The sequence below is a fragment of the Plectropomus leopardus genome, chromosome 3 (assembly GCF_026936395.1).
Source record: "Plectropomus leopardus strain MGB_pleo_1.0 chromosome 3, ASM2693639v1, whole genome shotgun sequence".
NCBI classification, from domain to species: Eukaryota; Metazoa; Chordata; class Actinopteri; order Perciformes; family Serranidae; genus Plectropomus; species Plectropomus leopardus.
Window position 1 is genome coordinate 26,298,737 of NC_142178.1, and position 13,200 is coordinate 26,311,936.

The window sequence follows — 13,200 nt, forward strand, 5'->3', positions numbered from 1 at the left end:
AGGGTTAACCGCAACTCCTCACTAAGAATTTAAAACTAAATATAAGGAAACAATCCTTGAAAGATACATAAATGACAGGGCATTTACAATGTAATGGTGCCTAAAATTAATGATTTAATGATACAAATGAGGCAAGGAGTATTGCTGATTGTGTAGCTGTAATAATGATATTGTTTTGATTATGAAGATGTAAATATGATATGGTTGTAAATAGGATATGGTCGGAGTATTGCAAATGATAAAGATTCAATTATGATGTTTTTGATTTATTAGGATGTAAATATGACATGGTTGTAAATAGAACTTGTTCTGTGCATTGGAGATTATGAAAGTGTAATTGATAATTTTATATTTATGAAAATGTAAATATGAGATAATTGAAGAAGAGGCAGGACAAGAAAAGCATTTTGCTTCTTCCTGCTGCTTTTTGAACACATTCTTTGTTTTGTTTCCATGCTGGAGACTGTTTTTTTTTGTGTTATCACTTTTAAGCTAGGACTCCTTACAAAATGTTTTCAGGATAAGTTGGGAGCTTTTTGACAGCATTCTCAGAATGTTTGCGAATACATCCCCAGATGATCAGGAGGGTTTTACTGGTAGGAGAAATACTTGTGAATAGCCCTATCTAGAGCCAGTGTTTGGTCTGTCCATTCAGGGCTACTGTAGAAACATGGCACTGCAACATGGCCATCTCCATAGGACCCACTCCCTATGTAGATCCAAACGACTCATCTAAAGTCACTAAAACACAACTATTCTTATTTTCAGGTGATTATTCACTTAAAAAATATACTTATTATATCATATTACATTTCCAACAATATATCCCCTAAATCCCACACACTGGACCTTTAAAGTATGACTGATAATGATCAACAAACAGTTTTTTGCTTCGCAGCATCACTTTAGAAAAGGAGCTGCAGCATCAGAAACTGCAAGGAGGAGGAGGAGGCGGTTTTAATCCCTGACTCCTCTATGATAAAGACCCCACTTTTCATCGGCTAATGTCCCAGGGGCCCGTCTACAGGTGACACACATTCATCAGCACGCTAACTGAAACCCTAGAGAGACGGTAGAGACTTTAACCTTGTCACTGTCTGAGCAGAGCTGTAAAGAGGAAAGCGAAGGGCAGGAAGAGGTGGCACAGAGTAAGAGAAATAAGGTAAGCCTGGCAGAGAGGACAATCATTAAGTGTGCCTGGCAGACATTAGTCGCTGTATAAATCATCACCAGCGGACTATAGAGAGAACCTGACCCTCGCCACAAATTATGGAAAGGAGGATGTGGAACAAAAAATGTCAATGACAATGACAAGATATACACGGTGATCTATGGACGGTCGTTTCTTTCGGCCATGATGCAGAGACCAAAACTGGAGAAATATGTCACTATCTTTGACTTTCCATTAAAGGTAAACTTAGAAGATAAAGATGCTATCCTAGTATACCCTCCACTATTGTCATCAGTCTGTCAGGACACTTGCACTCTTGGTAACTTACGTCTGGGATGAAGCCAATCTCATTTAGATGGTTGCTTAGCTCTGGGTCATGGAAGGCAATCATTTGGGAGAAGACGGTCAAGTACTCTGAAACACAGACAAAAAGGTGAGAGGTCTATACAGAGTTTATTGTGTAGCTTGAGTGCTCAAAAGCTGAAAGGAAGTGCACTCAATTGAACAAGATCTCAAAGCAGTGACACTCAACTTATGGCCCGTGGGCCAAATCTGGCCCCTAAATAGGGTGCAGGGTGGCCTGCCGATCATTTTCTGAGTCAAAATAAAAAATAAGTTGAGGTGCAAAATTACATAAAAGGCATCAAAAAAGACCCAGTGAGAGAGGTTTAGGCTAAGAAATGCCCCTGCATACCTAACCTTTGTGGGGCTGCTGCACAGGATTTGCCTCGTTTATTCATTTTATCTCATAAATATTATTAATGTTTGTTTATCAACCCTTTAAAACCTGGAGCGACACAACTCTTCTTGCACTGCTTTCAAATGCCTTTTACTGTGTGTACGTACTGTATGTTACCTTAGAACCCTGAGCAAACTGGCTTGATTTTTTTCTAAATCATGGGGAAAAGGCAATCAGCAACTTGGTAAGAAATGATCTACAAATTGCAAGAAATTTGTAGATTAAAAAAGATATTTTTAAAAAGCTGAGGAAAAATGTTTAGGGAAAAAGCTAGGGCAAACTCAATTTATAATGATCATAATTATGTATTTGAAATTATGTTACAAAATTCTTGTAATTTTTAAGCACTTTGTCCAGGTCATTTGCTTGTTGTTGTTTTCTTTTACACCTTTTCTGTTTTCTATTTTATTTTAATACTAGTTATTACTAGTAGTATTTATTACTAAAGTGAGATGAACACACTGACTTTTTAGATAAATCAGATGTTGAAAAAGTTTTCTTTCGGGTCATAATTTTCAGTTGAAAAAGTGTAATAATCACATCATATTGCAATATATTTTATGGCAATACTCTAATACTAAAAATACTCTACAAAACTAGGGTTGTGATGGTGTGAGATTTTCAAAGTACGATAACCGTCTCAGAAAATACTGCAGCTTCACGTTAACACGGTCATACAGAATTATTATTATTATCAGTCACAATAATCCTTAAATTATTGTAAACAACAAATGTTTTATTTTGTTAAACAAGCATTTTCTAACTATGATTGAAACGTGAAACCATGTTTTCAAAACGGAAGCAAGTGTAAAAAGTCTCCCTTTTAAAAGAGTTAAAATAAAGGTGTCCTATAAGAAAGACTGGGTGTGAGAGAGGAAATGCTGTGACAGTTTTTGTCTTTTCAGTGTTTTTCAGAAGAGGCAGGGAGCCAAAATGTTTGAGGTGGACTGCTGATGCACTTTGCAACCTTGGAAACTTCAGCACATGTGAAATGGAAATATTGTAATGCTGTGCTACCACCATTCTTCACACTGTAAATCAACAAAGGAGCTCCGACCAGACAGATAAACATTAGCGAGCTCTCCAGGGCATCAAGTTGTGGAAAGGATGGATAATAGCCACATTCCCCACAGAGTTCAAGAGGTGTATGGTGTAGCTGTTTATCAGTCACATAGGAATTGCTTGTGACATTTCTCTGCAGGCTTTTTCAGTTTCATTTGTTTCCCTATCTCTAAATGATGTGGCTCAGCTGCAAACTCCATTAAGACAAACTGAAATTAGTTTTCACAGCTTAGGAACAACATGGAGCCAAAATTTAATCAACATTGAGCTGACGGCCTGATGCTCTGTGCCAGCAGATGATAATTTGTTTTTGAACTTAGCTGAACGCTCTGACCATGTTTAATACTTATTACTTAACCTGCAGTGGCAGTTGACTGCATTAGCTCAAAAGTGCTGGACTGGATGAAGTGGAAACAGGCAAGATAGAAAAATGAAGCAGAGTATGTAATTTATATTAGAATCAGGACAAAAAATAGACTTTGAGATCACAATACGGTATTATTGTGCAAATCACAACAGAGCTTATACACACACGACAAGTTCTTATTTCAGTTAATCTCACCTTGAATGACATGAGAGTTGTCCTTCAGGAAGAAGTTGTAAAGGTACTTTGGAATGAAGGCAGACATGCAGGCATAAGCTAGGGCTGTGAAGAGTAAAAGATAAGCATGAAAGGAAGCCAAAAACTGAAAAAGGTAGAAATAAAAACACTCAGTACTGACAGCAATAAGCTACCAGCTATTAGAATTTTAATTCTTACCTTCATTATTGAAATTCAAGTAGAGAAATGGGGCACAAAGTGAATCCAAACCTGCGATGATTAAAAGAAAATCAAACTGTTATAATATAAATTTGCTGTATAGTCACACAGCTTTAACCCTTTGAAACCTGGAGCAACATCACTTTTGCTTCTTTTAGATACCCATTTAAAACTTTGAACCCGGGCAAATTGGTGTAATTTCTTTTAAAAAACATGGAAAAAAAGGTAATGAGAAACGTGGTATAAATGCTCCACAAATTTCAAGAAATGAATTGATAGATAATTATTTTTTAAAGAAAGTTTGGGAAAAAAACCCTTTCATGATTATCATAATTACATACATAAATACAGTTTTAAATGGCATTCAAACCAATTTGGTCAGGTTTAAAAGGGTTAACTGAAGGCAGAGAAGAGAGTTTACAAAATGTAACGTGAACACCATCTAGTGTCCAGTCATGTATAGTACAATAAGAGATAATGTAAATGAAGGAGAGAGAGAGAGGGCAAAAAACTAAGGGGAAAAAACAAAAGGTGAGAAAGAGACATAAAAGAAACATCCAGTGAGACTGCTAAAATAATTGACAGAATAGTGGCTGACCCTGCCAGTAGACCAGGTCAGGATGGGAGACCACCCAGGCTTTCAGCACACGCCTGAATTTTATGTGGCCCTGAGGAGACGACAGCAGCTCGTCATACTGGTGGCAGCGTGGGATGTCCACCTCAATCTGTAAGCATGGATAAAAAGCCAACAAAACAATGAAGCTAAATTCAGTTCAAACCTGTACAGTAACTCAGTGTTTTAGTCTAGTTTTAAACAAGATACCTGTCTGTCGGTTGGTATGGGAGTATCCTTGTCTATGCTCTCATATTTGGCTTGAATGTCTCCCTGTGTAAAAGAAAATTGTAAAAAATTAAATAAAGGTAACTGTAATGTTCAAACTGCATATTTTTAACACAAAACTACACTTTCTCTCATACCTCAATGCCCAGCAATGCTGCCCATGCCAGGCCTCGAACAAGAGGGGGAATATCCACTCTGGCCTCTTTCCACACAAGATTCTTCTTGTAAGGATACGCCTACAGACAACACATTAAACAAAGTATATATTATCCAGCTTTAATTCAACATAACCTTTTTAAATAATAATTATTACAAATGTAGGAAAAATATTTCAGTTGAAACAATCACCAGGCTCTGACATATTTAGACACTTGGACTATTTGGAAAAAAAAAAACAAGCGTGTGTGGCATCTCATGTGTATTCTCTTAGGCGAATTCACAAAGCATTGCACACGCAGACTAAACCACGAATTGCACTCACTCGCTGTCCTCCTCATCTCAACATCCAATTCATAAAAGATACTGCGCGAATGATATTACATTGCAAACACGCACATACATTTTTGCAGCTTAGTGCAATTTGGGTTTTTTTGTGTCTGATTGCAATTATCCATGTGGCAAAGTATGCATGCTGCCTTTGTGCCAAGAATGCATTAGGCAGACAATGGCAGACAGAGAAAAAATATCAAATTCTCAGAGCACAAGCTACAGGTTCTGACTGATGAGGTGCAGAGGCATTCCTCAAAACTTCAGGCAAGGAATTTAAGGTTAAAGAGAGAAACTGTATTTGGAAATGAATATCCCAGTCTGCTAGAGTGCTTTTCTTACCACCACCTCCCTAAGGAAGCTAATAATTCCAGTGTAACTGTGTGTGGCTTTTTGTGAATTTGACTGTTTTTGGAATGAGGATCATTTGCATAAAAAAGGGCACATTTTGAACAAAATGTATGCATATAACTTAATTTAATTATGTGAAAATAGCACAGGAGCGCAGAGACAATATTTATTTGGTTGAGCAGTAAGGGGTGCATTTCACCCTTTGCGGGTGGTATGAGAATTAATCGGTTTTCATTTGTCTTATTTGTGCAGGTTAAGCAGCCACAAAAGTCGTGAAATCCTTTTTTTGAATTAACCTGCTATTGTATGAGCAACTTAAATGTGCAGTAAGTAGGATTTAGTGGCATCTAAAGTTGCAAATTGCAACCAAATGAATACCACTTCCCTAAGCCCTACCTTTACAAGCATGTAGGAAAACCTATGGTTCCCTTTTAAAAAAAAAAAAAATATAAAAAAACTAAACAGCCCTCTTTAGAGCCAGTGTTTAGAGCCTTTGTTTCCTTTTATTTCCTTTCCTTTTGAGGCTACTGTAGAAACACGGCGGTTAAATATGGCGGGCTCTGTGGAAGAGGACCGGCTCCCTATGTAGATTAGAGGGCTCATTTTAAGGTAACAAAAACACAACGATTTTTAGTTTTAGGTGATTTTTAGATGAATACATAATTCTGAATAAAATATTCCATTTCTGCAAATAGATTCCCCTAAATCCTGGACACTGTTCTTATAAAGTGCGTGCATGTGTGTATATATGAATTTGTAAAGAGCCCAGACCTTGAGCAGCCTGTCAAAGAGGATGATGCGGATGAGTTGGTACTCGGTGTCTCTCTCGCGGATGATGAGTGGGAGCGTGACGGTGGCCGACAGCTCATTGCTGCTGTTGGATTGGGGCAAACTTGACTGTCTGAAGGAGGGAGAAGTAAAGGGAATATGGCATTACCAGAGCCAAAATAAATGATGTGGTTATGTGAAAAATAGTGACAGGGGAGGATAGGGCAAAGGTTCGGGATGGGGATTGCTTACTCGTCTTCAAGTAGAGGGTAATAGGCTTCTCCTGCTACATCTTTCAGCCTCTGAAAAAGAAAGTGAGAGGCTTGAAAAAAGACAATATGTACTCACAGTTAAGGTTCATCTCTGTTAAAAGGTGCACATTAAAACCACTTAAAGCATAAATTAAACACCCACTGTTACCCAAGTGGGTTTGTCACAAACACGGATCAACAGCAGTCAAAAGCAAGAGCACATTTGACAAAACAAAAATCTGAAGTGATGCATTGTTTATGAAACAGCTGATAGCTATTGTGATGAATGAGCATATATCATTACAAATAATGTGAAGTTTAATGAGTGCAATATTGTTTTCTTCTCTTTGTTTATTATAATTACTATAAAAACCTCTATGTAACAAGGGGGGCATTGAGAGCAAGCTGTCCTTTACAAGGGCACCCTGATTGTAGTACATATAAAACAATAGAGGCACACAAAGTGTAAGTATACATAAACAAATTACTCAAGAAACAGGACAAGGACATTAAGATAATCAGTTCACAGAAAACACATGCATTCACACTGCTCTAAGGATTTAAATTGACTGAAGGGATTAGCCGGTCTAATTGTAAAGTTTCTGAAGATTGTTCCACTTATGTGCTGCATAGTATTTAAAAACCAGCATTCCAGACTCAGTATTAACATAACAGTATAAACCAAATAGCCTTGGGACCAAGTACAGTATGAATTTGATCTTTAGGTTAAAACAGTGGTTCACATGTAACTCATTTTGGGAATATTCCATATATCAAATTACATAAAACACTTAATGCATAACAATAACAGTGCAGTGCTGATAAACTTAACAATTACACCGAAATGCCTAACTGCAGTAAGGTTTGTGTAAAATTAGTGGTTGTACTGAATGTCGTGCAGATTATGTCAAGCGAATATTGCATCAGAGTAGTTTTCCTGATAATTGTAGATGTATATGTATATGTTAGTTTTAAACTGGAAACATATTTTAAAAAAAGCAAACCCTTACCCTAAGCACAATGCATTCATTTAGACATTACAGCACAACTCTGCTGACAGGTTTGTTGTCTTACATTTCTGAGTTGGCATAGAGACAGCGTTACTGTTGTGTCGTCAAGCAAGAAACTCCGATCCCTTCCCTGGCCAAAGGACTCCCCGTCTTCCAGGACAAAACTTTTAATAAAATACAGAGAAAAAGAGATAGAGATAGCGAGAGAGAGATAGAGAGTGAGAGAGAGATTTGTCTCAGAATCTGAATATCACCTAGGCTGGCAAATGCCTTCATCAGTGCATGTGTGTAATATACTTGGGCAGTGTGCAGATTGGTGGTTTGGACTGTATAATCTCCTTGTTGGTAAGCTCCTTCTCCAAGTCTCCCCCTGCCAGACACCACAGATGGTACACCTCATCTATGGCCCGCTCCGACAGGTAGTCCTCATCATCATCTAATTACACACACACACAAAATCACACACACACACACACACACACACACACACACACACACACACACACACACACACAAACACACACAAAACAGTAAACACCTCACAATCAAAACAGGCGCTGCTGCTGCTGCACACACAGTCGAATGATTACTTTATTAACAAGTTAAATATCAACTCCTCTCCTGACATGGAGACATGTTTGCTCACACTACTATGGACAAAACTTTTGGACAAAACTCAAATACAAATGTCACATGTGATTTAATCTGGTCGACAACAGCTAAAACAAACACAATAAATCTAATAAAATCTCTGCCAAAATTAAAGAGCCCAGAGGAAGCATTCTATCTTATGCTGTCAACATGTGGTTCACTGTGGAGCTCTTGTCTTTGTGGAGTCAGTGGGAAAATTTTTCAAGTTAATTGCAGGACCGTATTTGAAACAGAGGGGCAAGAATATTGTTGAACCAAAAAAAATGTATCTCTATCTAAAAAGAAGTTTCCCATGTGTCTAAGATGGTCACTTTTTTTATTTAGTCCTCTTTACTTTCAGGTGAGCTTTACATAGTGTGTTTCACAGAATTTAGATTGTAACAACTAAAAGATGAAAATCAAACTTTGAACCTTGTTAACATGTTTATATGATGTTTTTAATGTGCTACAAGACATATGAGCCAAATAAGCATAGCTGTGCATTTCCCCCTTGGACCTGCAGAGTATCAATGACAGTCACAAAAACATAGAGTCAGACACTCAGGGTTTGTCATGTCAAAACCTAAGAAACTATCCCATTAACTTCCCATAACACTACAGCAGCGAAACAGTTAAGTTAAGTTTAATTTTCACTTCAATTTGTTAGAGCTGACAGTCAGGAACGAGGTTTATCTTACATTAGTACATAACTAGGTGTTTTATAATGTAGATAAGCTGAGGACTTGTTATCTATTACTGTTCACAAGCAAAGGTTTGTGTATTTAATGAGCAAAGTCAAAGGTGAAGTGAGCAGGTCCTCAAGCTGTAGGCAAACGGCTGCACAGCATGGCTAATTTGCATATTCATTGTTCAGCTCATAGCAAATGAAGCAAAGGTGTAGATGAGTTACATCTGACCCATTTTAGTGAGTTAAAGAGATGGGATGAGTCGTTTAATCAGTGCCAGGAGAGGAATTTATATATATGGACAATTTCTAGACAGCAAATGTACACCAATAAAAAAAAAATGATCAGCATATAAGAACAGAAATACGATGATTAGTTTAAAGGTTATTTGAGATATCAAATGTAAAACTTGCTTAATATCAGATAAAATTAAGTAGATCTTTTGACTCTTATAACACTATATACTTAAATCTACTGCTACTATTAATAATATCAATGCTGGTATGCTTAATTAAACCTTCAATATAATCAATTCAGCTTTGAGAAATTGTATTTTTTGAGTCTTTAGTGAAGCTGATGAAGGGTTGACAGGTGATTGGTGTGTATGTAGTGTCAGTGAGAGTGTAAGGCTCCATGTACAGTTGTGTGTAGTCAGGGCAGACCTTTGCAAAGGTCGCTGATGTCCTCTGGGAGCTCCAGATGTGCACAGCGCAGGGAAGAAGAGAACAGACTAACGGGTTTCTGGAAGGGCGTATAGAGGCAGGAAACGCCAGTAAACACAGAGTCTCCCAGGAGCTCTGCAGGAGTCGGCCTGTAGGACACATACAAAGACGTAATGGTCATGGCTGCAAAATATCCACGGAGTGTGCCTTTAAATTGTAATTTTGTAATAAGTGACATTATATTAATATTCAATTATATATTATATTAAGGTCAATATTCAATATATTACATGAAACATTTAGTTATACAAAGTCATGAAAGTTTTTCGTCACAGTAACAATAACTTGCATCAGTTCATTTTGGCACAGTTTCACTTGTCTCTGATGTACATGCAGCAAATATTTCATAACCCACATGCCCAACGTGTTTTGGAAACTTCACGGCTGATATCCTACAACAAGATAAATCCATCAGAAACTCTATTTACCTTTTGGATGGATGAAATGTCAAGCATTTCCTTAATAACTGGAGAACATTACCAGGCAGCTCCTGTAAAAAATTGACTTTATTAGCTCAAGAAAGAGTGGAAAGTACTCAAAAAACTACTAGTGCGACTAGATGTCTGATTGAATACACTCAAACACATACAACTGTTTTAAAGAAGGAGTGTTTAAGATTAAGGGGGATTTTGTAATATCTGGCATGTAGATTGCAGATTGTAACCAGCTGAAACGTCTTCCAGTTAGATTCCCTTCCGTGTTTATTGTTTATTGAGGTTTTTACCGGGAGCCGAATTATCAGCAGAGGTCGCTACCTCTTCAAAAGAAACTGACCCGGTGATTGCAAATAGTAAAAACATTGAATAAAGCAGTTTAACGTAAAAAAAATCTGTTTTTCTGACATTGCCCAACGCAGAGGGGCTGCTAACTACAGCGGCGGATGCAAAAAAGCCAGTGGCCCTATCCAGAGCTAGTTTTTGGTTGGTCCATTCTGGGCTGCTGTAGAAACATGGCAGTGCACCATGGCAAGCTTTGTAGACGAGGATCGGCTCCCTATGAAGATATATACAGCTCATTCTAAGGTAAAAAAACACAACGATTTGCATTTTCAGGTGATTTTACACTACTAAAAACATAATTATCATATTACATTCAGTTTCTGCCAATACATACCCCTAAATCCTACACACTGGGCCTTTATACGTGTAATTCTGACTTACAGGACAATATTAAATTAGTATTTATAATAATTTCTGGGGACCCTCTAGCTTATAAACACACAAATCTATCCATCAACTCCTTGAAGCATGGACCATAGCAATAAGTATTGGAAACTTTAATGTATTCTTAACTCGAGTTAAGTTGGCATAAAATGCATTCATATTCTTATGTTTGTGACTTATTTTTTGATCAAACATTTTTGATCAAATCAGGAAAACTAAAACAATATTTTATGTTTATCTTATGTTCTTAATTCAATCCTAATACACTGAGGAATTTGGTATTGTTGTTGGGTGAAAATATAAAAGATTTTTTCCAAACTAAGATTTTTTTATCTAAGTATTTTTTTGCTATCAATACTTCAACTCCTGTACTGAATCATACATGCACATACCAAAAACTTGATGATACTAAAAATGATACTAAGCCCTCGTGCTTTATTAAGAGTAATGAATATAATATTGTGATGCCACTAATGTCACCTAATTTCCCAGTGATAGCTTTTTCCCTAAAAAAAGGAAGTCTTTGTATATAACAAAAGACATTTTACAGACATTGTATAAGGCTGAGGCAGTCAATGATTTTTACTTTACCTTAATGGCATCCAGGCAGCCGTGTTCCTCAGCAAGGACAGTCACAATGTCGTCCATGAGACCTGAGAATGACAAACAATATCACAGCGTAAGCCTAATTGAGCTTAAAAGCATATTGCTCGGAACTTAGATTAATTACGTCCTTTTCACTTACCCAAGGTGAGAATGAATTTCAGTCTCTCACTTATTTCAATATTCTGCAGCAGTCGTCTGCCCTGCAATCAATACACAGCATTAGAATTAATGGTGAAAATGATCCACAAGTTCTGGCAAAAACCAAAGCGTATTAAAAGTTTCTTGTATGAATGTCTTATTCTTGTGTAAAGAGGTTTATGAAGGATTCTTACAGCACATAATTCAAAGAGCAAAACGCCAAGTGACCAGACGTCAGTCTTGGGCCCTGAAGGCAGGGGGGCTTCATCATGGGAAGAATCACTGGGATGAAAGGAGCCCTGAGCGATCACCTCCGGAGCAAGGTATGATGGGTACCTGAAGTCATGTTCACAGAGCAGATAAGCACGTTACTTTGTTAGCCTTTAAAATATACAGTATTCTCTACATAATCAATAACTATAATAAATAACTGTATCATCAGCTCAGTGCAGAAATGTTCCATCATAGTTTTTACATTCATTAGCGAGATTTGTTTGAATTTTAAAGGGGCTCTGCGCAAAATTCAGAGCGTATGAGTTGTCTGGACACAGTCCTCTACAAAGAGGTGGCTGAGGTGGCAGCAAGCAGCTAACGCCATAAACTGCACTAAACAACAGTAACAGTGCTGACAGTGCTCACAGTGTTAACCAGTGGGGAACCAGAGACTGAGCGCATCACTATAATATTGCTCAGATTTATGTCATTTAGTGATATATATTCAGCTGTTCCTGAGGACAGTGCATAGCTGTTTGACAGTTACATTTATTATATTTTTCCATCCAGATGTTTTATTGTAAGTCATGGGCATGTGCCACCATTCCTCTTTTCAATCTACGAAAGGATATTACACAGAGATACTTGGTAGAACACAAAGGCCTTTGGATTAGGATAAAAGTCCAGCGATCTGTTACAGTTCCCAAACCAGGAAGCTGTTTTGATGCCCCAAAAGCTGGTTTCTATGAAAAACCATGGTCCATTCTGCATCAATGTTATGGTCAATTGCCGTTTTTTATGATTTGACTAACAGCAAACAGATTCAAGGGAACCTTTGACCCTGAACAGACAGCTCACAGAGCTCGGTCCCACCAGTTGAAGAGTTCCAGAGAAGCACTAATGGGCCTCTCTGTGTGATGAATGAGGAGAAAAAGACATACCCAATGGGAAAATCTACATCTGCCCCATGATCAGTCATGTGATAAAGGCCGAACTTTGCCAGCTTGACATTCCCCTACAAAGAAAAGAGTGACAGTATTACATATAGGCAAGTCTTTTAATTAGATAGACTACCGGTAAGTAAAAGACATACATAAAACAGCACAAATTTTACCTTGCAGTCAATGAGCACATTGTGTGCACTGAGGGCTCTGTGCACCATACCATGTTTGTTCATAAACTCTAGACCTTCGAGGACCTCATAGGCTATCTGCAGCACCTTCTCTGGGCTAATACAGACAGAAACACAGTGTGTCAGGCCAGGTGGTGGCTAAATCAGTGAGAAATATCGTAAAGAATTTACCTACTTTTTAAGGTTTACAAATTTGAATACACTTTTATGCAAACCTACCACCTGCCAGTAGATGGCAAGGTTAATGCATTCTATTTTCCATCATAAACAATACAACGCTTTACAAAAACTGCGTACCAGTGAAAGTAAAGAAAGAAAATAACATGGGTTCAACAAATTTACTTCTAATAATTCTGAATAGTTAATGAGGATTTTTAATAATAATCTCACCTGACTGCTTTCCCCTGTTTTTGGAAATCACTCAAACTGCTTTCAAAGTGTTCAGCAACAACAATCAGCCGTTCTGTAGAT

At 37.6% G+C, this 13,200-nt stretch overlaps 1 protein-coding gene across 2 annotated transcripts in view; it reads right to left on the reverse strand.

Moving 5' to 3' along the window:
- tbck (TBC1 domain containing kinase) overlaps positions 1–13,200 on the reverse strand; it is a 61,226-nt gene that overhangs the window by 45,966 nt on the left and 2,060 nt on the right. For both annotated transcript variants that reach the window (XM_042485272.2, XM_088075964.1), the window contains exons 3-20: positions 13,120–13,192; positions 12,712–12,826; positions 12,539–12,612; positions 11,579–11,720; positions 11,386–11,446; positions 11,232–11,293; positions 9,906–9,967; positions 9,418–9,566; positions 7,737–7,875; positions 7,504–7,603; positions 6,431–6,480; positions 6,182–6,311; positions 4,711–4,809; positions 4,556–4,618; positions 4,331–4,457; positions 3,733–3,783; positions 3,535–3,618; positions 1,500–1,585 (exon numbers count right to left, since the gene is read on the reverse strand). In XM_042485272.2, the coding sequence (XP_042341206.1) occupies positions 1,500–1,585; positions 3,535–3,618; positions 3,733–3,783; positions 4,331–4,457; positions 4,556–4,618; positions 4,711–4,809; positions 6,182–6,311; positions 6,431–6,480; positions 7,504–7,603; positions 7,737–7,875; positions 9,418–9,566; positions 9,906–9,967; positions 11,232–11,293; positions 11,386–11,446; positions 11,579–11,720; positions 12,539–12,612; positions 12,712–12,826; positions 13,120–13,192 (1,667 nt within the window). The remainder of the gene's footprint in view (positions 1–1,499; positions 1,586–3,534; positions 3,619–3,732; positions 3,784–4,330; positions 4,458–4,555; positions 4,619–4,710; positions 4,810–6,181; positions 6,312–6,430; positions 6,481–7,503; positions 7,604–7,736; positions 7,876–9,417; positions 9,567–9,905; positions 9,968–11,231; positions 11,294–11,385; positions 11,447–11,578; positions 11,721–12,538; positions 12,613–12,711; positions 12,827–13,119; positions 13,193–13,200) is intronic.